Source organism: Panthera onca, chromosome X (assembly GCF_046562875.1).
Source record: "Panthera onca isolate mPanOnc1 chromosome X, mPanOnc1 haplotype 2, whole genome shotgun sequence".
In the NCBI taxonomy this organism is placed as follows: domain Eukaryota; kingdom Metazoa; phylum Chordata; class Mammalia; order Carnivora; family Felidae; genus Panthera; species Panthera onca.
In genome coordinates, this window is record NC_138357.1 from 117,931,246 (window position 1) to 117,957,460 (window position 26,215).

A 26,215-nucleotide genomic window follows, 5' to 3' on the forward strand; every position below is an offset into this window, starting at 1 on the left:
TTTCATGTCCAGTGGAAGTCATGTCCACCTTCTGATTATTTTTGGAGCATGAGAGCATTTAAAATTTTTTTCATCTCTCTCCCCCCATAAGATTGTGCAGAAACGTTCCTTGACTAATTGAAGTCATTTCATTGGATTTTGATCACAACTGATGATTTGTTTTTCCATGTGAACTCTTAGGGTTTCCTTTCCTTCTGGAGAATGCCTTTTGAAACAGTTTTCTCTAGCTGCCTGATGTCAACTGCTTGGTAATCAGTGGATATTAAAATCTTCAAAATGTACAGACAGTGGGCCGTGGTGAATATTTTCATGATGTCTTATCTGCACCTGGCACAGGGCTCCAGTTACGAACATGGAACGGTGAAGGTAGGTGGCATCATTTTAATGTGATGCAGCTTTTTTTTTTATTGGCTTGTACAGAGGACTTTCTTTGCCCCTCATTTTCTAGAAAATATAAAAGCGCAGAACGCTCCTTGTAGTGGACAGGATAGATCTTGCATTGCTAATGAGTATTCTGGATCTTAGGCTTACTGAGATTCTTGCCATGCATATTTGAAAATGCTGTTTTTTGTTTTTTTTTTTCTGGAGATGTAATAGAACATGAATGAGTTTTCGGGACTCTTTGGTTGGGTAAGTTTCTCCTCATATATGCAGATGGCAGAGTGAATTTCTAATGAAGCACTGATTTGTTTTTATGACCCAGATAACTGTGTGAGTCATTTATTCAGGTTGGTGGGAGCAGCAAACATTAGTCAGTTTAGTTAATTTCATTTGTAAATCGCAAAACTACAGTGCTTTCTACAGATGACTTTTATCTGGTTTTCTAGAATTACCCATTGCCACCGTCTAGAAAAATATTTTCTTGGAAGTCGTTTGGTTGTTTGCTTTTTGAAATGGGTAAGACTCAACAGTAATTGAATCCTTAGTTCTACAGGCAAGTCTCAGAGCCTGGGAATTGAGAGTAACACAAAAGAATTAACTGGAATGTTACTGACTGAGCAGTATTTCGCCCAGTCTTATGTATTTTGTAGATTACATTGTTTCCTTCAGCTTTTTATTTTGAAAATGATTTGGATTTGTTTGGACTGAAATAGTGCTAAATTATTACGGATTTAGGAATTCCTGGCTGTGAACAGTCGAACATGAGCTTGAGTTTCTGTAGCTGTTGTTAGGACATGCATCTTCAGCAGGTGTGATATCGCCCCCAACCGGGGAAAATTGGTCCTTGGGTAAAAAAGTCTTAGTACCAGTCCCATCAAGCGCAGATGTCCGTACAGTGACTGAACACACCTATGGTATGTCTGTAACAAAGACTGAACGCTGGGCTCAGGGGCGGCCACCTGGTGTAGCAGTCTGCTAATGTCTTTCTAAAGCAAGAAAGTCTCTCTAGCTTTCCAAGAAAAGAAAAAAATCTTTCTAGCTTTCTGAACTCCAAATGCACTCAGGAGAGTTCCCAGCCATTCAGCCCCACCTCACTGACCGCAGCCCGCCCTCCGTATTTCCCTGCCAGATGGTAAGTAGAAACGAATCCGCTTCTGAGCCCAGGTGACGGCGAAAATTGGACTTGTTTCAAGCAAATAAGACTTTTCAAGGCTGATCACCTTTTTTAAGTCCATAAAACTCAGGAGTCCTTTAGATGTGTTGGGCCTCTGGAAGCTTCTCCCCCTGCCCCCAACGCCAGTGTTACTCCACGGATTTTAAAAATGTTTTCATTTTACTTTGAACCGTCACTATATTTGATAGTTACAAGAGGAGATTTGGGATTGTTGGAAAGAAGTCATATTCTTTAGGTTGTTCAGCTCTTTTAAAGAGCTTTGCACACCAAGAATTCTTCAGGTGTCCCGGGGACGGTGGGGTTTTAAAACGTTCAAATTTACTGGTAACACATGAACCTAATTAGTGGGGCAGCGGAGGAAACTGTTTGAATTTGTAGGTGACAGAAGATATGTCCTTGCAAATGGAAGAGGCAGCATTATATGTAACACCATTAGCAATTTTTTCATATAGATCTGAGTTTCTTGTAAAAAGGGAAGGTATGGGGGCACCTGGATGGCCCACTTGGTTAAGCGTCTGACTTCAGCTCAGGTCATGATCTCACGGTCTGTGGGTTCGAGCCCTGCGTTGGGCTCTGTGCTGACATCTAGGAGCCTGGAGCCTGCTTTGGATTCTGTGTCTCCCTCTCTCTCTGCCCCTTCCCCACTCACGTTCTGTCTCTTTCTCTCTCAAAAATAAACATTAAAAATTTTTCTTAAAAAACTGAAGTTACATATATTGTGCTCAAACCCACCCAACCCCTCGCTAAATTAAATGTTTCTGATGTGAATGAAGGAAAGCCCCGCCTATAGTAAACAAGTTTTGGCATAGATGTGACTGGGTAGTGTGAGGGATAAGGAGGTGTATCATGTTGGTTATTAGACTTTTCCTTTACCCCCTTTTTCTTCAGAGAAAATCTAAAAAGAATATATTTCTTAATGTTAATGCTCTTCTTATTTAAATTAAAATTCAGTACGGGGGGTGCCTGGGTGGCTCAGTAAGTCAAGTGTCTGACTTCGGCTCAGGTCATGATCTCACATTTCACGAGTTCGAGCCCTGTGTTGGGCTCTGTGCTGACAGCTCAGAGCCTGGGGCCTGCTTCGGATCCTGTGTCTCCCTTTCTCTCTGCCCCTAACCCACTCACATTCTGTCTCTGTCTCTCTCAAAAACAAACATTAAAAACAATTTTTTAATTATATAATAAATAAATAAAAATCCTGATTTGGACTTGTGGATAAACCTTTACTATAGGACCCTAAGAAAAAAAATAACAGTAATGGTGAATGTTGAACAAGTTCCATTATGGAACCCCTTTTAGGAACCAGCTGATAAAGACATTTTGTGGGACGAAAATACAGTATTTGGACGCATGAATACTTCCACATAGAGCTTGACATAATAAGATCCCGAGCTGCCAGGCACATTGGCTGGAGGTCCTAGAGAAGTAGGGACACAAATGACAGTGACCTTGTTTCTGAGGACATTAAAAAAAATTTTTTTTAATGTTTATTCATCTTTGAAAGACAGAGAGCACAAGCAGGGGTAGGGCAGAGAGAGAGGGGGACACGGAATCTGAAGCAGGCTCCAGGCACTGAGCTGTCAGCACAGAGCCCAACGTGGGGCTTGAACCCACGAACGGTGAGATCATGACCTGAGCCAAAGCCAGACACTCAACTGACTGAGCCACCCAGGTGCCCCTGTTTCTGAGGACATTTTTAAGCATAACTCTTCCTACCACTTGGATGTGACTGAGAGGAGATGAAACGAGACATTTCTTTTGTGGCTTCTATGGTTAGTCCAGTTTTTTCTCTCTCTTGCCACTAGTTCTTATAATCTCTACCAAGATACTAGGACATGATAAACAAGACACCTTGAGGCCTCCCCCGCATCAGGAAAGCTTTGAGCAGTTTGTAATGTCCCAGTTGGTAAAGGATCTCCCTTGCCTCCCGTTACAATGTAACTGTGTTTGACAATTCATTTACTTCGTTGTTGCGAGCCTACTACGTCTGGGCACTGATCTCAGTGCTGGAAATGCAACAGGAAAGAAGACCGTGTTTTGACTCTCGTGAACTTCTGTTCCAAGCGAGGCGGGGAGAGGCAGGCAATAGCAAATCTCTAACATGTCAGGGGTAGTGCTGTGGAGAAAATCAAGCAGGAGGAGAGACAGAGTGATGGGCGGGGGAGACTTCTCTGATTCCATGTCACTTGTGCAGACCCCTGAAGGAAGTCAGGCAGGCAAAGGCAACCATTGGGCGCTGACCATGGGGGAGGACAGGGAGGTGGCTTGGGTGTTTGGGTATCAGCCAGGGGACCGGTGTGGCTGCAGTAGGGGGAGTGGGGGCCACAGCCACAGGTGTTGTTGAGGTTGGAGAAGTAGCCGGGGCGGATCATAGAGGGTGTGGCTGTGTTCCAATAAACTTTGTGGACACTGAAATTTGAATTGTATATCATTTCCATGCATCATGAAATCATCTTTTCATTCGTTTCAACCATTTAAAATTGTAAAAAAGAATTCTTAGTTCACGGGCTATAGTAAAACAGGGTACAGGCTGGATTTGGCCCACAGGTCATAGTCTGTCAACCCTGATCTGTATCATTACATGATTTTATTGTCTGCATAGTCTGTGTTGGTACCTGACATTTTTTTCGGACTGTTTATTTTGAGAGAGAGAGAGAGACAGTACAAGCAGGGAGGGGCAGAGAGAGAATCCCAAGCAGGCCCCGTGCCGTCAACACTGAGCCCGATGTCTGGCTCGATCTCATGAACCGTGAGATCACAACCTGAGCCGAAACCAAGCGTCAGACACTTAACCGACTGAGCCCCCCAGGCGGCCCGGTACCTGACATTTTTCGTTTGTTTGCATATACGTTTATTACTTTGTCATCTTCCACTAGAAGGAAAGCTTTTTGAGAACAAGAACTTTTCTTTTTTTCTTTCTCTCTTCCTTTTGTTTTGTTTTGTTTTGTTTTGTTTTGTTTTAAGGAGTTGCTTGCGCTCCCTGGTGTTGGCCCAGCACTGCTGCTCCAGCCCCAGCTAGAGTCCCTCTCCCACTATGGCAGCCACTTGGACGCGGAGCACAGGGCGGCCAGCAGGGGGCAGCAGCTCACCGGCCTCTCCAGTCCTGCCTGTGGGGCGCCCTGCGAACAGGAACTTTGCGTGGTCTACTTCAGTGTCCCAGTCACCTAGCACAAAGCCTGTAATAGAGTAGATGCCAGAAAAAGTATGGACTGACTGATGGACAAGGTCTGTAGGATCTTGAGATACCCAGGTGGGAGTATCTCACCCAGGTGGGAGATACCCAGGTTATAAATTGTTGCATGAAGCAGTCTCCAACATCTGCTCTCACTGTGGCTTGTCTGATTTCACTTTTTTACAATCTGAAGCATGTTTGTTTGTTTGTTTGTTTGTTTTTGGTAGTCTCCATGCCCCACATGGGGCTTAAACTCACGACCCTGAGATTAAGAGCTGCCAGGAGTGCCTGGGTGGCTCAGTTAGTTGAGCGTCCGACTCTTGATCTTGGTTCAGGTCATGATCTTGCGGTTTGTGAGATTGAGCCCCATGTCGGGCTCTGCACTGATAGCTCAGAGCCTACTTGGGATTCTCTGTCTTCCTCTCTCTGTCCCTCTCCTGCTCACTCGCTTGCTCCGTCTCTCTTCCTCTCAAAATAAATAAATAAACTTTAAAAAAAGGTTGCATGCTGGGGAGCCGGGGTGGCTCGGTTGGTTAAGCGTCCAACTTCAGGTCATGATCTCACCGTTCGTGGGTTTGAGCCCAGTGTCAGTGTAGAGCCTGCTTGGGATTCTGTCTCTCTCCCTGTCTCTGTGCCCCTCCCCTGCTTGTGCTTGCTTGCACTCTCTCAAATAAAAAGTAAACAAAAAAAAAGTCACGAGCTCTACTGATTGAGCCAGCCAGGCATCCCCTGAAGCATTTTTGATAAGACCGTATATTCACCCTGTGCTGTTTTCCTCGGGGTGAGAGAGGGTTCACGTGTTGCTAGGAAAGAATCCTGCAGTGTCCTTTTAGCCACAAGCCCTTCTATAAGGTGCTCACTCCTAGGAGCCAGTTATAGAAGACGTCACCTCCGCCCATATTCTAACCTGCTGGTCACAGAAAGGGAGATGGGCAAAGCAGTGTGGGGCCACATGGGTAAAACATGGACGCCGTGATGATTTCCTTCATCTTTGAGATCCCGGAGAAGTGCTGTCTGTGTTTTCATCTGGTGATTTGTGGTTTGTGAACACGTGCTAGACTATGGCAAAGTACTCCGGTCAGATACTTTTCAGTCTGCCTAGGCCATGCTGTGCCGCAGTAACAAGCAACCCCCAGATTTTGGTGGCTCATAAACAACTGAGACTTACTTATGGCTCATACCACACGGCCGTCCCAGCTAGTTCAGGGTCAGCTCCACTTCGGGATGAAGCTGGCTGAGCATCCACATCTTGAATGTCATTAATCACTGAGACAGAGGGCCAGGGAGCCCCGGAGAGTCTTGTCCTGGCAATTAAATGCTCTGGCCAGGAAGCGACCTGTTACCGCTTCTGGTCACAGCCCCCCGACCCACTGTTCCATCCAACCACAGGGGAGCAGGAGATGCCATCCTTCCATGTGCTCAGCAGATAGAAGGCTGGAAATATTTGGCGAAGGGTATTAATGACTAACATACCTGTGATTGCTTCTCAATGTTTCTGAACTTATCTGTGAGGTGGGAGACAACCATGGTTGGGTACTGGGGTAGAATCGGGGAAGGAAGACCCTTAAGTTTATTTCTGCTGTTCAGGAGTAGGCTCCTTTTCCCTGGAAAAAGGAAGGCTATCCATGCAGCTCAGTAGATATTTGTGGAATGCCTACCACCTGCCAGGCACATGAGTGGAAATGACATTTTTATAAAATAAAGATGTCTTAGTTATTTTCATGCCTTACCAACAGCCAAGAGGTTCATTTTGGCCTGTGGGAAGGATCATTTTTAACACCTGGAGCTTTAATAATGTAAATTTTCATGAGTCATTTTTTTTGGTCATTCATTGTTACCTAAATAACTATAACAATCACGTGTTGGAGAAAAGTACTGCTTTCCTGAAATCTAGGTTTGGCCAAAGTGGATTCTGGAGAGAGATCATGACATTTGTGGAATATTGGCAGGGCGAATATTTTGTTGTTGCTTATGGTTCCATTCTGGAGAGAGTTAAGAAGGGTGTAATTTTGACTGAATGAATGCCCTGAATTCTTTCTAAATTAAGATCTCCTCAAAAAGAACAGAGTGGGATGAAAAAGTAAAAGCAGCCTTTGCCATGGTGTGCTTGGTTCACAATTACACCATCACCGCAAGACTGGGGATCCTTGGGCATCTTAGTGCAGAGGATATTGGCGAGGAAGAGAAGGAGAGCCATGGAATGTTGATATGGGACCGCTGCATCTTTGGAAGAGAGGAAAAGGGGGCATACTGGGCTGACTGCCAGCAGTACGGTGGGGCCTCCTGGCCAAAAGGACACGAGGTTTTGCATAAAGATCTTGTGCCTGTCCGATGGATTGTGTCACGCTTAGGCTGAAGTAGGGCTCTAGCAGTTAACTGTCACTGCCATAATGCTGTGTAACAGACCAAATTACTGGCTTCAAACGTCAGTAACCTCTTCTCACTCATGTTGCTGTGGGTCAGCTGGGAGTCACAATCAAGGCTCAAGCCATCGGTTGAATATGGGTCTGCCCCACATGCCTCTCATCCTCCTTGGATCAGCGGGTTAGCAGAAGCAGGTAGTTGTAATGGCAGAAATGTAGCAGAGTGCCCTCCTGAGTACATTTCAGTACTCTGTGTCATGGCTCGTAATATCCCATTGGCCAAAGTAAGTCTCATGACCCAATATCAATAGGACTTAGAAAGGTATTCCCCCCTTTTGGGGGGCAGCTGTGGAATTGTTTTTAGCCAATGACCTAATTACCATGAAGGCTTTGAGTTGTTTCCTCATGCACTGGGCCCTTGAGCTTTGAGATTAGTGATAAAGAAACTATAACAGGAATATATAGTCTTGGGATTATTCAGAGCACCCTTTGAGTTTTGCCCTCTAAGCCCATCCCACACGCATCTGCCTCACGTTTCCTCATCACAGATGTATCAGATGGGAGCAGAGGCATTTGATTAGAGCGTGGATTTAAAACATATGAAGGGGGCATAAACATCTCCCCAAATGCTAAACCATTTGGCTGGGGAGAAAACCGCCAACAGTAGTCATCAAATTGGAGGATGTGGAGGTCCCAGGCATCTTAGCCCTCCAGTATCCCCTTAAAATACCCAAATGGCTATGTACACACACAGAAATGCATGCACGCATGTGCGTGCACGTGAGCGCACACGCACACACGATTTCCTTGCATTTGCAATTCCTTTCCTTAGTCAAGTTTAATTAAACACCCTAGGTTTCTCATATATATGCATTTCAATACAGAACTGTGTAAGCGAGAGAGCCACTGGGAGCATGAGGCCCCCAGATGGCCAGGTTCCTCGATTTCAGAGAAGCAGGACCAGGCCCTTGGCCGGCTCCCTCTGAGAAACCCCAGCAGTAATTATTAGCAAGCATGCATTCTCCTCCCTGCCCTCAGTTGATGCGCCCCATTCTAGTAGGTACCATCTGTTCCGGGTAAGGCCAGACCATCATAACAGATTGCAAAGGGTTAAGAAGTGGGTTGTTTCTTGGGGCACCTGGGTGGCTCAGTCGGTTAAGCCTCCGACTTCGGCTCAGGTCATGATCTCGCGGTCCGTGAGTTCGAGCCCCGCGTCGGGCTCTGTGCTGACAGCTCAGAGCCTGGAGCCTGTTTCAGATTCTGTGTCTCCCTCTCTCTCTGCCCCTCCCCCGTTCATGCTCTGTCTCTCTCTGTCTCAAAAATAAATAAACGTTAAAAAAAAAATTAAAAAAAAAAAAAAAAGAAGTGGGTTGTTTCTCATCTGTCTATAAAGACATATGTAAAGCCTGAACAGATTACTTTGAAATTGGCCTTTCATCTGAAAATACCTTCAAGAAGTGTTAGGGAGAAGGAGAAGAAGGAGAAGAAGGAGAGGAAGGGGGAGGAGGAGGAGGAGGAGGAGGAGGAGGAGGAGGAGGAGAAGGAGAAGGAGAAGGAGAAGGAGAAGAAGAAGTTTGTCCTTGATTTACACTGGAAAGGTTTTTCTCTTTTAAATTTTTATTTACTATGAAGTTTCCCCATCTTGTTCTTTTCAAACTCCCCTCTCTGGTTATTCAGGGAAATCAAAGCCATAAAACACAGACCCCTGCACTGCAGCACAGGACCTGATGCCCCACCCCTGAGAAAAGAAAGAAAAGAAGTTAACTTTACTGAGTGCCGACTCCATGCCTGACCCTTTCCCACATATGACCTCGTGTGATCTCCACATCAGCTCTCTGAGTTGAGCACGATTAGCCTTGCCATCTATAAACGAGGAAGCCAAGCCTTAGAGAAGGAATAATTGACCCTCAGTCAAATAGCTAAAAACGAGCAGTGCCTTGATTCAAAGGCAGCCTACTTTATTTTTTAAAGTATTTTTCCCTTTTGGTGTGCTGTTCTATGAATTTTAACACATGTATAGATTTGTGTAACCCCCACCATACTCAGGATAGGGAAACATTCATTTAGGCTATCCTTTTATAGTCATACCCTCCCCCCAACCTCTGATCTTTTCTCCATGACTATCATTTTGGTTTTTTGAGAACATCATAAATGGAGTCCTCCAGTAACTAACCTTCTGAGATTGGCTTCTTCCACTGCTGATGCCCTACAGATCCATCCAAGGTGCTGCATGGACCAGATCATTGTGTTTTCTTGCTAAGTGGTATTTCACAGGATGGATGGAACCATTTGTTTAACCACTCACCCATTGAAAGACTTATGGGTTCTTTCCAGTTTGGGGATTCTTTTTTTTTTTTTTAACTTTTAAAAATATTTATTTATTTTTGAGAGACAGAGACAGAGCACCAGTGGGGGAGGAACAGAGAGAGAGAGAGAGGGAGACACAGAATCTGAAACAGGCTCCAGGCTCTGAGCTGTCAGCACAGAGCCGACACAGGGCTCAAACTCACCAACCATGAGATCACAACCTGACCTGAAGTCGGACATTCAACCGACTGAGCCACCCAGGTGCCCCTCTAGCTTGGGGACTGCTATGAAGAAAGCTATTATAAACATTAGTGTAAAGAGATGTATGTGAACCCTAAGTCCTCCTTTATCAAGAGCAAATTCCCAGGAGTGTGACTGCTCAATCATATGGTGAGTGTATATTGAACTTTGTCAGAAATGGCCAACATGTTTTCCAGAGTGCTCTCCCATTCAAAACCGGTCTCGAACAATTCACATCCACGTGGTCCCCTCTCCAGTTAGCTGTGGTCTATGATGTCAGGCAAAGCTTCCTGTCAGGGGATGTTATTTTCACTTGGGAGCTACGGGAAGCAGTCGGAAAACTTCATTTGGACTCAGCAGTCTAACGTGGCCTGGGTAGATTCCTTGACACATGGGAGAGCGAGAACAGGGATTGAGGGGGCAGGGGAAACAATATTTGTGGAGGACAGCTGGGAATATGACTGTGCAACACAGAACCCAAACCAGGAAAATTCTGGGGGTTTTGGCTAAGCCTTAAACATTTCGTTAGAGATGAAATGCAAAATGCTCTCGCAGCAAAACAGAAGTTCCTAAGAGGTGGAGGGAGCACAGAATTATTTGCATTGCAACCTGACCCACTTCCCCAAACCTACTGCAGAAGGAAGGTGCTGACAGCTGTGATGCCCCTGAACTCCAGTTCTATTACTGTGGCCCCAGGCAACACTTGTAAATCCCTAAGCAAAGTCTTGTGAAATGTGTTCTCTGCATAGCTCACCCAGAAGCTTCTGGATTTTCCCAAGATATAAATCCTATTCACTCCACCTCCTTATTACCACACTTCCTGAACACAGTGCCAACATGGTGGACAAAATAGCATCAACAGTTTTTAAAAGGCTGGGAATCGTAGACTCAACGCTGTCAAGAGGTCCAGAGAGGAATTTTGCAGAGCTGGTCTGTTTCCATATCTAGAACAGGATTCTTAATAGCATGGGACTGGATGGCCTAAGAAAAGCTTTTCACGGCTCTTTGAGGCAAGCAGTCAAGGGCTCCACTCCGAAATTCCTCACTGAACGTCTGAGAGCTCGGAGCCAGGATCTGAGCCTGGCTGTGGACCCCAAGCCATATTCCTCCCACCTAGGCATCCATGTTTCTACTCCTCATTGATATTTTCTTTCAAATACTTTTATGGACCACCTTGTGAAAAGATTACAATTTACACCTCTCTGTTGAATTCCAGTAAGTTAAAGCACTACCTATTATTTTTTATTCTGTTTTGACAAATGGGTTGTTTTGAGTCCTTGGGAATTTGAGAAGCAATTTACTATGTCATTTAGGATGGTCTCAGGCAGGAAAGGCAGCTGACTGCACGCTCTTTTGTCTGGAAAAGGTTATCATTGGTCTTCAATCTTGAAAAAGTCATACAGGTTGGGGGCTGGTAGACCATCAGATGACTTAAGAAAGGCTTTGGAAATCCAGTTAATCAAGATACTTACGCGCAAATAATTTGAGTCCAAGGTGTAACCCAGAAGAGCTTAAAGAGTAGGATTATTTCTCAGCGTGCATCTACCATTTATTCCCTACTGCATGGACTTGTACTTATTTACCTCAGGCACTAACCAGAGTCTTTGGACTTAAACCAGCCTGCACCATCCTCCAAATGAGTGGTTCTCATTAAAATCACTTGGGAAGATTTTTTAAATAAATTTTATTTTGAACTACTCGGAGATTTACAGAAAAGTTTCAACGATAGTAAAGAGAGTTCCTAGGTACTCCCACCCAGCTTCCCCTAAGACTACCAAACCCTCAGGAAGTTTTCCTTAAAAAAATTCCTGATGGCAAAGCTGCGGCCCAGACCCATAAAATGAGAATCTCTGAGGATGGGATCCCAAAGCATCAGTATTTCTTTGAAGCTTCTTCCCAGGTAGGTTCAAGGCGAAGCCGAGGTTGAGAACCTCTGTTCCCAACCCTTACTTCTCCAAGTGTGGTCAGCCAACCAACGGTATCGCCATCACCCCGGAGCTTGTTAGAAATGCAGCATCCTAGGGGTGCCTGGGTGGCTCAGTCAGTTAAGCGTCTGACTTCGGCTCAGGTCATGATCTCACGGGTTGTGAACTTGAGCCCCACATGAGGCTCTCCGCATTCAGCGCAGAGCCTCCTTCCTGCTTTGGATCCTGTCTCCCTCTCTCTCTGCCCCTCCCCCGCTCGTGTGTGTGCTCTCTCTCAAAAATAAACAAACATTAAAAAAGCCTCCTAGGTTTCACCCCAAACCTCCTGCATCAGAATCTGCATTCTAACCAGAGGGCCAGGTGATTCATGCACACATTGTTTTGAGAAGCACTACTCTATACAAAACATTAAACAGACCACACAAGCCTAGGCCGAATTGCTATTTGTCAAAGCATGTGTGTATTTATTACTCGTAAATTTCCTCATCAGAGATGTGCTAAGTGCTTATTATGTAAAAAGGATGAAGCAGACGTGTTCTACCCTCAAAGAGATCACATTCTCGTAAGGGAAATGCAATGTGTTCCTAAATGATATCGTTTAACTTAGGCACATCATAGCTTGATCGAACAAGCGGCACTGGCTTTGGACTTGCAGAGAGGACACCCGGAGGAAGACACTTATAGGTGAGGTAGTTTGAACAAGTGAACAATCTCTGGGTTAGATTTTCTATAGCGTGCAATGAATCATTTTTTTCCACTTATTTAATACCTTTGTATGTAGCTCTTACCATTGCTATATAAATAAGACCCATCATCACTGCTGCCCTTACAACCCAGTGAGGAAGACCAACACTAAGCGAGTAAGGACACAAATGATTCATTAGTGTCAGTGGTGGTAGGTGCTGGGAAGGAGAAAAATGGGGTGCTGTGAATCCATGCGACCTAGGGACGGGACCCAGGCAGGGGTGGGAGCTGTGGGGGAGCCTCTTTTCCCTGAGTAGGTAACATCTGGCCAAGAAGGGTTCCACTGGATAGGGAGGGAGGGCGCCAAGCGGGGGGGGGGGGGGCATGGACCACGGCGAGAGCAAGAACAAAAGAGCAAACCCGAGGAAGGGATGCTTACTAATACTCGGCTCTCTGGTGTTTCCCACTGCCTCCTGAACTGGTACAAGTAGCCTGGCCTTCGAGCTTCCAGTCCTTCCTCTTTTTGGTTTTAAATAATTATAGCGATACACAATCTACATACAATAAAAGTTACTCATGCACCTGTTTTAAGTCATTTGATGATTTTTAGCAACTTACTGAGTTGAGCAGCCATCATCTACGTAAGATCCCTTGTGCCCCCTTTTACAGTTAACCCTCGTTTCCATCCCAGCCCCAGGTGGCCAGTCATCTACTTTCTGTCTCTTGGGAACGACCTAGGCGTGAGATGGGTTGGTCATATGGTAAATTTATGTTTAACTTTTTAAAGAACTGCTGAATCCTATCAACAGTGTAGGAGGGTTCCCACTGCTCCGCCTCCCCAACAACACTTGGTGTATTGTCAGTCTTTTTGACGTAGCCATCCTCATGGATGTGACGTGGTACCTCATTGTACCAACCTCTCCCTCATCTTATGTGCCAGTCTTCCCACTCTTAAACTTGGCTCTGTGCCCACGGTGGCCCTCCCACTGATCTTCGCACTGTGGCACCTTGATATCCCCCAATCATGCCTTTGTTTACTCTTTGAGTATGTTCCTTGACTAGATATTTTTGAGGAGGAGAGGGGACAGAGATTTAGAATTTAACTTAGTAGGCGTCCACGAGGCCTTTGATTTCCCCACAACGTGGACTCTTCCAAGTTCCTCCTACAAACCCAGCCGCCATACTTTTCCGAACATCTTGCCTGCCGTTTCAGTTACCCTTGGCCCAGGTTACTGACCAAGCCCGAGCTGTGGAGATGCTCATGCTTCCTCATGGCAGAGTGCCATGTGAACTTGGGGGTTAACAAGAGGAGAAATGGCTACCCTTCCTATTGTAGTGCAGAAAACAGTGTACATTCAAGTAAGAGTAAAATCTTGTTACAAAGACTTTAAGTCTCACATCTTCGAAACTGGCTTGTGGTGGCCAGGACATCAGAGAATGATTTGTTATCTAGGAGTGAAATTGCTAATAGTATTGGATTAATTATCACACACACAAAACGGTGCTACTGTAACAAACAGCAGAGATCTGGTAACCTTGTTTCACTTCCTTCCTCTTGCTGAGTACTTTCTAATTATTTTAGTTTTGATTAGGGATTCCACTAGAAAAGAGGGAAAAATCATGATTAACGTACTTGGCAAATGTTTGGTACTTAAAACCACTGAAACCGGGGCGCCTGGGTGGCGCAGTCGGTTAAGCGTCCGACTTCAGCCAGGTCACGATCTCGCGGTCCGTGAGTTCGAGCCCCGCGTCAGGCTCTGGGCTGATGGCTCGGAGCCTGGAGCCTGTTTCTGATTCTGTGTCTCCCTCTCTCTCTGCCCCTCCCCCGTTCATGCTCTGTCTCTCTCTGTCCCAAAAATAAAAAAATAAAAAACGTTGAAAAAAAAATTTAAAAAAAAAAAAAAAAAAAAAAACCACTGAAACCAATGGCTTATATATACATTTGGGATTATATTCACACCTTGTGATTTTAATTTTTGTCTTACCCAAGCAGATAACAACGTTAATTACACAAAAATCAACTAGTGCAGAAAGTCTATTGGAAACCAACAGCCAGCCAGCCATTTTTGACCCTTTGTAGATGTATCCCCCGATGAATTGTCAGGTGTCTGCTTATGTTGAGTTGTATTTATGTATAGTATTTCCGCTTGCAATAGCAAAATGACTGTCTGCAATATCTCAGCTATTTCAAACTAGATTTTAAATTATGAGGCTTGAAGTATGCTTAAATAACTCTGAGTACTTGAGTAAACACTGCATGTTTTATGATGAGGCAAGTCCTATGAGCCGTTTCAGTGCCTTTAATTCAATCCAGAGATTTGATATTTTCTCCTGAGTTCTCAGTTGGATAGTTTAAAAAGATTTCTGAGATTGAATTGAAATCTGTAAGAACTGTGAAAACGTACATCTTTCTATGTTCATGGATGGTATTGAATGAAACTTGCCTCAATAAATAAAAATTCTTTCAATATAGTACAATTTTTAAAACCTATAAAAAGCTATTGGATTGGTTTCATTATTTTCATGCGGAAGCAATGATGTAACAAAATTGTATTTCAGAGATTAAACTGTGAAGAGGCAATGAATAATCAGGAAATGGGAGGCCATTGACAAATGGGCCCTGATGGAGAATCAATGAATTTCAGAGTTGCTTCAAGACATGAGCAATTATTCGGTTTCATCCCCAGATTTCCTAGATGAGGAGGCTGTGGCGTGCTGCTTAAATTTGATGCCGGTTCCACATACCCTATCTTTGTTCTTCAAGCTTCCTCTTCCCCTCACTCCCAGAAAATTGCCCTGATTTAAATTTCACGGACAAGTGAGAAATCCTAGATCCCAGGCAGTCTCGCTGTGCATAAACCCATGTCATTCTCTATGAGCCTATTTCAGAAGGGGACCCTCTCATCCATTCATTCATTTATCTCTGCAACTTAGGTCAAACCAGCACCTCTGCTTTCTCTCTCCTGCATGTGTGTTCGGTGTCTTCCTCTCTGTTGCCTCTTTTCCTCAAGCTTATAAACATGTTCAAGATTCTCCCCTTTTGTTAAACACACACACGTTCATATCTAAACTTCTGAGCAAGATGACCTTCCCAATTCATGGTTTGAGGTCTTTTATACTCCATAGCAATTATAGGTAAAATATAAAATTGATCAAATGATCATAAACATCGGCAGATGGCAAACATGTGCAGAAATGGTACCAAAACGTGAAGCTGAAAAGATCAACACATCGTACACCTTAAACTTACACCATGCCGTGTGTCAGTTGCATCTCAGTCCAAATAAACTTTTAAAAAACATGAAGCCGAAGCTGCCAAACTGATGCACTCTGGGTCTGGAAGGTGGAGGCCACCAAGAATTCAACCTCAGCAGGTAATGGGTTCCATGAGTGCACTCCATCAGTTCCATGGAAGCGGAAGGAAGTTACTGCTCTTTGCTGCCTGGAGCCGTGTCTTCTATGAAACTGCTTAACTAGGGGCAACAGAAGCACATACTTCCTTGAGACCAGGACTTGAACCAGGCTGGTCCCTGAGTCATACTCAATAAGATTCTGGATTCAGGGCCCTGGGAGTCAGGGGTTGCAACCACAGAACTTCTAAATGAAGAAAGGATAGGGAGAAAAAAAAAATGAACTCCCAATGAAGATGAAACTACTAAACAAAATTCCAAATCACAGAGGTAATTATTGCTAAGAAAGCCAATAAAATTAATAATCAGGATATAAATCATATATATGAAGTTAAAATAAGACAATTTGAAGAAATAAGTGTATTTAGGAATGAGATAAAGAGATTAAAGGAATGATATTCATAAAATGACAAATTCGAAGAAACATACAGAAATAAAAAGGAAGGAGAATGAAGTGGAAATATTTGAAATTAGGAATATGGTGATTGAAATTAAAAACTTACTAAACTCACAATTGGAGAATTGGTGATTGGGAAGATGAACCAATTAATTTCACACATTGAAGAGAGATGAAGGGAGGAAAAAAATAGATAAATATGAAAGTACACTTAAGAGACATGTACGATCATTAAAGCGCTCCAATATATATCTGGTAGATATTTCAAAACTAGAATTGAAACAACACATGGAATAATGAAAAATATAATGCCTGAAAAGATAAAGAATTGAAATTTGAAAGGACGTTGGCCTCAAGATTGAATCTGCTGTGAAGGTCTCTTTTGCAACTTGTCAACCCTGCCATTATGGACAATATGTAAAATGAATGGGCATGGTTGTGTGCCAATAAACCTTTATTCATAAAACAGGCAGGCAGCAGGCTGAATTAGGCCAGGGGGCTGTAGTTTGACAGTCCCTGATGTAGAATAGGAATCAGTGTTTATATTTTCATAAATATCCCTCCAGGTAGTATATATATAATATATATATATAATTTTACATATATATAATTTTACATGTATGATTAATTAACAATGATTGTTTATGTATGCATACATACACGAAGGACATTATACACAAATTATTTTATTTTTTAATGTTTATTTTGAGAGAGCGCACACACACAAGTGGGGGATGGGCAGGCAAAGAGAGAAAGAGAGAGAGAATCCCAAGCAGAGCCCGACACAGGGCTCTATCCCACAAACCTCGAGATCATGACCTGAACCAAAATCAAGAGTCGGTTGCTTAACCGACTGAGCCACCCAGGCGCCCTCACACACAAACGATTTTAAAATATATAAAAACTGAATCATACATGACTTGACCACACTTGCTCTTCTGAGCACCCCGCTTTTGGACAACACTCTGTATCTACCATCATATCTAAAAACAAAAAGTCCTGCTCCTAAAACTTTGATTATTGATGCAGATTTTAACTAAAGTTTTTCAGGCGCAGTGGAGGAGGGTGTACATCACACCACTCGACGCAAGGCTTCCTGAAGGTTCCATTTGCTCAGCTGTCCTTCCCCACCGTTCCTTCCCCTGTAGCAGGCAGCGGACACCCATCTCTCCGTCCACCCTCCTCAGCACCACCCTGCAGCTGTCCTGGTCCCTTGGCTCCCCCCTCACCCAGCTCTAAAAATCCCCTCGGCCCGCATATCCCAGCTGCCCAGGAAAACAAAGATCCAGGAAGCACAGGCTCAGCAGGTGAAAATCTGGGTCCCTGACGATAGACAGACTGCTGTATCGTTTCTCCAGCACATTCCAGGGAGGAGCTCAATTCATTCTGTCCCAATGTACGTCTACGTCACTGGTTTTGATGACCACATGGTATTTCATTGTATGTATGTATCATATTTGTATAACCAAGCCCCTTATTTTGAACAATTTACCGTATTGGCGGAGTCTCACACATTCGTGCGTTGTATCAGCCAATACGGTCCGTGTAGTTGCGCAGAAAGCAAATTTTCAACATAAACTTTGGAAGTGTATTTTATCAGAAAAAAAAAAAGATGCCTTCGAAATAGTGAACGGGAATAGTGAAAGGCTCAGAGGGTTAGAAGTTAGAAAATTCAGGTTATCAAGGTCTTAAAACCTTTCTTTCCTGTGGGACTATAGGCAGGGTCCCCAGGACTTTGTGGGCCAGCTTCTCAGATAACAGAGATGAAAGCAATGGTCATCGGCTCCTGTCACAAAAACAGTGTGATTTTAAAATCCTTACTAGTTTCCGGTGGCTGTTGTACCAAACTACTGCAAAATTGGTGGCTTCAAACAATAGAACTCTATTCTCTCAGCGTTCTGGAATCCAGAAATGTGAAATCAAGGTGTAAGCGGGGCTGTGCTCCTTCCAAAGACTCTTGGAGAGAATCCTTCCTGGCCTCGTCCAGCTCTTGGCGGCCCCGGGCCATTCCTGGTTTGTGGCTGCATTACTTTAACTTTTGCCGCCGCCTTCACAAAACCTCATCTGTGTCCATGTCTTTCCCTCGCTCTTAAGAGGATGCTTGTCTTTGTATTTGGGTCCACCTGGATAATCCAGGATGATCTCATCTCATGATCAGTAATTACCTCTGCAAAGATCCTTGGCCCCAGTAAAGTCACGCTCCCAGGTTCTGGGATATAGCATTTCAAAGTCCACCATTCCGGCCACTATGGTACTGTTTTTAAATGTCCCGAGAACCCAGGGGAATCATTTTTTTTGATTCAATCATCAATGAGCAGCATGTGAATCAAAAATACTCGCTAGTAGTTTTCCTAGGTACCGGTGTACATTTGAACGATCTCTCTAATTTCTTTTCAGCTCCATTTACGTCTTTAAGGGTCGGCAATGAGGGCCGTCAGGACACACTAAAACTTTAGTAACTGGCTTTGAAACCAGTATTTTTGTCTGTTGACAGCGGGCGTCTCGGTCAACCTTAGAACGGTCTGAACAGCAGATCAGGGCGGCCTCCGGTTTGGAGGAGCTGCTGCGAATCACACACTTCGAGGACTGGAAGCTGTGGAGATGCCGACTGAAGCTCCCGAGTTTGACCGGCACAGACTCCCGCTCGGCTTCCCATCGGGCCACCAGGTTTGCGGCCACTTTCTACGACCTTGAAACCCTAAAAGGTAGGCGCGCGCGTACGCACGTGTGGCCAGAAGCCAGTTCTGCAGTGTGTCAGATACTAACACGTGCACCAGCTTCTTCCAAGGGTCTGAGGAGGGCAGGCGCGGGTCCGGAGAAGAAACGGGGTGCCTGATCTCATAGCCTCGGCGTTAGCAGAGAACCCTTGTTTCCTACGTTGATTCTGCAGAGAAATATATTCAACATGATTTTGAGATCGAAAACCGATGCAAGAGAACACTTTAAAATTCACAACTATATTTTAACTCAGAGATGCCAGGGCAAAACAAACCTAGAAAGACCATTCTTCATAGAGAAAAAACCACATCTACATCGACTAAAGATGAGGAAATTAGGTTTCACTTCTTTTATGTCTTCAAAATTCTGGGTTTTTTTTTTTTTTGTTTTGTTTTGTTTTGTTTTGTTTTTAGCAAACATGAAAAGTAGAAGTTGGAAGCTGAGTTGTCATAATGCATATCGGTATTACTAGATGACAGAGGCAGAGAATCCTCTCAACAAAAGAATCCAAACTCCAGACTAGGAACTAACCTAATTTGAAATAAAGGGGGTGATTGTTCCCTAGTAAGATATGGAGGCTCTTTTTAAGAAAACCATTGTCTGTATATGTACTGTGCCATAATGAATGAAGCTTGCCAAACACTGTCACGGGGCCTCTGGTTAGGCATTGGACTTTTTGGATAACGTAGCAAAACAACACAAGCCACTGGGGCATTGTTGATCTAGCATTTTAGATTTGATGAACCTAGGATTACCTAGTGGTGGGTTACATCTATCACATAACTCAAATTAACCACCAGGCCAAAATTATTCTTTTCTCTTTTTCTAGAATTATCTTTCTTTGTTTCCATATGTAAAAAGATGACGAGGTGGCACAGGCCGCTGTTGTCAGCTGTGGGGAAGGCCGTGTGTCGGGGGATAAATCTCTTGGCAGCGCTGCGGGCATGGGTGCGAAGAGGGTTCTTTGTGCTCTTGTGTATGACCGTGTGTCTGAGTTGAGACAGTTGGAACCCTGGCCTAGAACCCACTTAAGCCAGAGGTTTGAAGCTCTACTTGTTTCTATGTGGCCAATTAGCATGGACTTCATGGAAACAGAGGGATCCGACCTCACCTGAAGATCCAAGGCCTTAGCCAGATTACCTGTCTGAAGGCCTGGGGTGAACCTGGAGATACTCCATGAAAATGGAGGGAGACAAGCATTTACCATACAACCAAGACTAGGTGATAAAAAAAAAAAAAAGTCAGTGACATTGACAGTTTTTTTTTAATAATGCTTTTATTTATTTTTGAGAGAGTGCAAGCAAGGGAGGAACAGAGAGATGGGGGGGAGGGAACAGAGGATCTGAAGAGGGCTCTGTGCTGATAGCAGAGAGCCCAACGCGGGCGGGGCTTGAACTCACAAACCGTGAGATCATCATGACCTGAGCCGAAGTTGGACCCTTAACCGACTGAGCCACCCAGGCGTCTTGACGTTTTCTGAGGCGGAAACCATAAAACAAAACAAAACAAAACAAAAACAAAAACAAAACAACTGTATTTTAAAAAACATAAAAATATGGAATTTGCCAGCTCTAAAATGTCTCTTATTACATGGGAATCATCAGAAGTTATTTGCTCAGTTAGAAGCAGTAAATGATCAAATCAATGTGTTACACCACTTCTCATTTGTTGTCAACTCTTCCTCACAGATTTGGGGGTCATTCCCTGAGGCACAGCAGTCCTGCTTGGCAGGACTTTGCTAGGAAAGAACAGTAAACTTATGAAGCTTTTAAGCAGTGGCATTACTCATAGTTCCACACAATTTTGATTAAAATCTCGTACCACTCCAACTTTCAAAACTTAGTCTTACAAAAAGCAGATGGAAAGCAACATTTAAGTAGAATTTTAAACAAAGCATATTCTTGTAAGTCAACTACTTGCTTTTCCCAGGACTCATGATTAATAATAGTGACTTAAACAATACTCATATTAAGACCAAATTTGGTAATTTCTCTCTCATGGTTATAGCCTTTAGGCTCTTTATATAAGCATTCATAATCAGAAATTAAAAGGGTCTTGGGTTGAAAGATTTTATTATGAAAAAACAAAGTTAAGGCAGATTGCATAGCATATGCAAGGTTTCTCAGGTGGCCAAATATCTTGTTTTTGTGACTGACTGAAGAAGCCACGTATGAGGAATATTAAGATTAAGGGGAAGGGGGGAGGAATAAAGATATGGAAAAGGGGTTTTGAAGGAATAATTCAGAGCCTAGGGTCAGATCTCCAACAATAATGTTATATCTGTACACTTCGAGCAGTTGTTTGTCCCTTCTGGCAGAAACACGTTCGCATCTATGGGAATCCAGAATGACGTGGAGAAAGACCCGCGTAAACTTTGGAAGATGGGGTAAAAAGGGAGGAGAGTTTATTGCTGTGTAACACATTACCCCCAAACTTAGCTGCTTATACATATTTTATCTCACAGTTTCTGTGGATCAGAAATCTAGACACGGCCCAGCTGGGTGCCTCTCCTTCGGGATCTCTCCAGAGGCTGCAGTCTAGGCGTCCTCTTGGGCTGTGGGCAGCATCTCAAGGTTTAATTGGGGCAGGATGTGCTTCCAAGTTCACTCAGAGATTGTTGGTAGGACTCAGTTCCTCACAAGCTGCTGAACTGAGGGTCCCTGCTCCTCACTGGCTGTTGGCCAGAGTCTGCCCTCGGTTCCTTGCCATGTGGACCTTTCCAACGTGGCGGTTTGCTTCATCAGAGCCTACAAGTTGAAAAGGCAAAAGAGAGAGGGTGCCAGCAAGAGCCAGAGACTGCTAGCGAGACAGAAGTCACAGTCTTTTTAAACCTAATCGTGGAAGTGAGATTCCCATCACTTTTGCTGTATTCTCTTCCTAAGAATCAAGTCCCTGGGCCCAGCCCCCACAGAGGAGGGGATTGTAAACGGGCGTGAACATCAGGAGGTGGGCCTCACCGGGGGTCGTTTTAGAAGCTTCCTACCACAGGAGGGTGTTCACCACCACCTCCAACACATACTAAACTCTACAGTTGTATGGCAAGCTCAAGGAAAGTCTTTAAAGTTGTCTTTATCCTAAAATTGAGTCATTTCCCCAAAACACCCGTGGAAAGGCTGTACAAGTGTAAGTATCAAAGTGTCAGAGTCTAATTTTTTTTTTAATTTTGCCTTTTATTTTCTTTCAATATATGAAGTTTATTGTCAAATTGGTTTCCATACAACACCCAGTGCTCATCCCAAAAGGTGCCCTCCTCAATACCCATCGCCCACCCTCCCCTCCCTCCCACCCCCCATCAACCCTCAGTTTGTTCTCAGTTTTTAACAGTCTCTTATGCTTTGGCTCTCTCCCACTCTAACCTCTTTTTTTTTTTTTTCCTTCCCCTCCCCCATGGGTTTCTGTTAAGTTTCTCAGGATCCACATAAGAGTGAAACCATATGGTATCTGTCTTTCTCTGTATGGCTTATTTCACTTAGCATCACACTCTCCAGTTCCATCCTCGTTGCTACAAAGGGCCAGATTTCATTCTTTCTCATTGCCACGTAGTACTCCATTGTGTATATAAACCACAATTTCTTTATCCATTCATCAGTTGATGGACATTTGGCTCTTTCCATAATTTGGCTATTGTTGAGAGTGCTGCTATAAACATTGGGGTACAAGTGCCCCTTGCAAGAGCACTCCTGTATCCCTTGGGTAAATTCCTAGCAGTGCTATTGCTGGGTCATAGGGTAGGTCTATTTTTCATTTTCTGAGGAACCTCCATACTGCTTTCCAGAGCAGCTGCACCAATTTGCATTCCCACCAACAGTGCAAGAGGGTTCCCGTTTCTCCACATCCTCTCCAGCATCTGTAGTCTCCTGATTTGTTCATTTTGGCCACTCTGACCGGCGTGAGGTGATATCTGAGTGTGGTTTTGATTTGTATTTCCCTGATGAGGAGCGACGTTGAGCATCTTTTCATGTGCCTGTTTGGCCATCTGGATGTCTTCTTTAGAGAAGTGTCTATTCATGTTTTCTACCCATTTCTTCACTGGGTTGTTTTTCGGCTGTGGAGTTTGATGAGCTCTTTATAGATTTTGGATACTAGCCCTTTGTCCGATATGTCATTTGCAAATATCTTTTCCCATTCCGTTGGTTGCCTTTTAGTTTTGTTGGTTATTTCCTTTGCTGTGCAGAAGAGTCTAATTTTTAAAAATAAACTAGGAGAGAAAAAGCAAGTACTGTTTTACAGGGAAGTATGTAATCTTTTTATTCCCAGAGGCTTGTGTCTTTTTCTGGTTTCCTTCAAATTAGCTAGAATGGCCAGAAGATGACCTGGCTAATTTCAAAATGACCTGGCTCATTTCATTATTTTACATAAACACCGGCATGGGGCACTCGCAAGTGAAGGAAACCCTTGCTTGAGGAAAGATCAGTCCCACTTCAATTTCCATTCATGTGGTTTGCCGGGTTTGAATCCTCCTACAGCTACTTTAGCAGCCAACGGACACACATCGCCTGATGGCGCTAGGACCCACCCGCACCTGACTTCAAGTGGAAGAAATGCTGTCCAGCTGTGTCCCGAAATTGCTTAACAAATAACACTTACAGGTTATTTCTTCACGTGCTTCCATTTGCTTCCTTATCAGCCAGCTCTCCCAGGGGTACCCGGGGAGTTCCAATACCAGACATGGTACTCTTCGCCAAAGAAGGTATTCGATCAGTGGGAAGGGACACAGATTGTGGTTTTAATTTTTCCGAAAACAGTCTTTGGTTAGAGGGCCGCCCCCCGCCCCCCCCCCCCCCCCCCCCCCCGCCAATCGCAGACGTGAAAATGACTGTGCTCGGTGGCACCCTGGCCCCCGCTGGCCTGGCCGCCCCAACGGCTTCCTCTCCGCAGTTATCGACGAGGAATGGCAGAGAACCCAGTGCAGCCCCAGAGAGACATGCGTGGAGGTGGCCAGCGAGCTGGGGAGGAGCACCGACACGTTCTTCAAGCCGCCCTGTGTGAACGTGTTCCGGTGTGGGGGCTGCTGCAACGAGGAGAGCCGCGTCTGCATGAACACGAGCACCTCCTACATTTCCAAACAGGTAAGGGGACATCCGCCCGCGGCCCCCTCCGAAGCCCCGGGGGACAGGCGTGCCGCTGAGCCCAATGCCAATGGGCACCGTCTCATTTCATCCCTGAAACAAATCAAGAGGGTATCTTATTACAGATGAGGAGACTGAGGCTCAGAGAGCTGAGCCGTGGCCGAGCTGGGATTCAGATCCAGGTCTGTGGGACTCCAGAGCCTGAAGTCCCTCTGGCCTTAGAGCAGATTGCCTGGGTTCAATTCCCCACTCTTCCACTCAATAGTTGTGTGGCCTTAGGCAAGATATAGAACCTCTCTGTACATCTGCTTCCTCCCCTGTAGAGTGGGGGGTGGCTAAACACAAACCTCGCCGTGTAACGCGTGACGTCGTTCTGGCCTCTCTGATGCTCTGGTGCCGAGAATCTGCACCGTCTTGTGGATTCGTCGGGTTCTGTGCTGTGCGAGTGGAGTGACTGAGAAGAGCTGGACGGGTGGGGCTGTGGGAGGGAGGAAGAGCTGGCGAGATGCCCTGAGCTAGCAAAAATGGGGAGCTGTTCTCACCCTTGGACTGAAGGGGCTAGGGGCTCGAGCCGTTTCAGGAACCCAGCGAGAACGGGGAGAAGCGGGCTGCGGGTCCGGCTGGAGGGGTGGGGGCAAAAAGTCGGGGGCAGAGGGTGGAGGATGCGAGGACCTATAGATGCAGCCGTGGAGGCCAGCGTCTCGAGACACCGAGCCCAGCGGGGAAGGAAGCAGAGAGGATGGCATCTCGGGAGGGGCAAATGGAGCGTATCTGGCACAAAAGATCTTTGAGAAGAATTCTCTCGTCCCCGTGAGAGAAATAATTCTTCCCTCTCCATCTTGTAAAATCTCTTTCGCCCCGTAGATAAGTTTTTCTTTCTATCACTGCTACTATATCGTTGTGAAATGTAATAGATGTGGCATCGAAGAGCAGTGATAGCAAACTTAAAACATGTTCAAAGGCTGTCCGTCCGACTACATTCCTTTTGGTTCTCCGTTGCAGATTCCTCGCACGTGTTGATATATTTGTCACATTTGCCTATGCAAAACGTGTACATTTTGCTCATGATTGTGTACAGAGGTAGTACAATAAAATTACATGTGTACACGAAAATATCCACGGTGGGTAATGTTCTTAATTGGATGGAAAGAATGGAAGGCCGATTTGTTTGGTAATAATTTATGCTTCATTTTGTTTCCCCTACCCCCTAAAATTGCCCACAAGCTGTAGAGTTTCTTTCTCTAAATTCTTTTAGAGAATCTTGGAACTTGTAAAAACTCTGACCTCTTACTATTTGACAATCGGCGGGGGGTAGTGGGAAATGACCACATTATTCCCTAAAAAATTCCTGAAAAATTTCGCAAGAAGTTGAAGTTTATGCAGAGTAAGCACTCTAAAAACTCTCTCTTAGTTAGACTCATAGAACTTCTATTACATATCAAAAGGTCAGAATAAACACAACTTTAATGGATTGTTTCCACTTAATAGAGAGTTGAGTACTTTATTTTGACTGCTGTACTCAACAAATGATTAGTTTTAAAGAATGTACTTAAGGGTAAGTGCACAGGAGTTTTTCTTGCCAAATATGCATTCTTGAACATTTGCACAGTGGTTTAAAAAAAACTACCTCTCACCCCAAAGTTATGGACTGTTTGATGACCTACATCTCAGAAACAAAGTGAATAAATGAATGCTGTGTGTAGTAAAGACTACTTGGAATGGGGATTGAATAAACAGAACACTAAAATCAAGTTCAATTTTGTCCATACGCCATAGAGCCACTCTAGAAACAAAGTAATTGTCATGTCTCTGAATTCTACTTGTCAAGATCCCACCTTGCTTCTTCTGAAATTTTGCTTCACAGAAATTTTGTTCCAAAAAGTTAATAAGGCATATTCTTAAGAGTATCACCTCTGGCTCTAGAGCAGATTGCCTGGGTTCAAATCCTCACTCTTCCAATCAAGTTGTGTGGCCTTAGGCAAGTTATAGAACCTCTCTGTACATCTGTTTCTTCACCTGTAGAGTTGGTGGTGGATAAATAAAAACCTACCATGTAATGTCGTTATAAGGGATAAATGAATTAACATAAAACAGGGCATATAGAAGCAGAATGAGGACTCCTGGGTGGCTCAGTTGGTTAGGCATCTGACTTCGGCTCAGGTCATGGTCTCACGGTTCGTGGGTTCGAGCCCCATATCGGGTTCTGTGCTGATGGCTCAGGGCCTGGAGCCTGCTTCGGATTCTATGTCTCCCTCTCTCTGCCCCTTCCCTGCTCATGCTCTGTCTCTCTAAAAAATAAATAAACATTAAAAAAATTTTTTTTTTAATTTAGAAACGGAATGATATTCATGTTACCTATAATTATTTGGTTGGGTGCG

The 26,215-nt window shown here is 44.4% G+C and overlaps 1 protein-coding gene across 1 annotated transcript in view; it reads left to right on the forward strand.

Moving 5' to 3' along the window:
* Nucleotides 1-26,215, forward strand: part of VEGFD (vascular endothelial growth factor D) — a 35,611-nt gene that overhangs the window by 467 nt on the left and 8,929 nt on the right. The window contains exons 2-4 of the mRNA XM_081793647.1: nucleotides 181-366; nucleotides 18,545-18,755; nucleotides 23,647-23,837. Of these exons, the coding sequence (XP_081649773.1) occupies nucleotides 277-366; nucleotides 18,545-18,755; nucleotides 23,647-23,837 (492 nt within the window). The 5' untranslated portion in view covers nucleotides 181-276. The remainder of the gene's footprint in view (nucleotides 1-180; nucleotides 367-18,544; nucleotides 18,756-23,646; nucleotides 23,838-26,215) is intronic.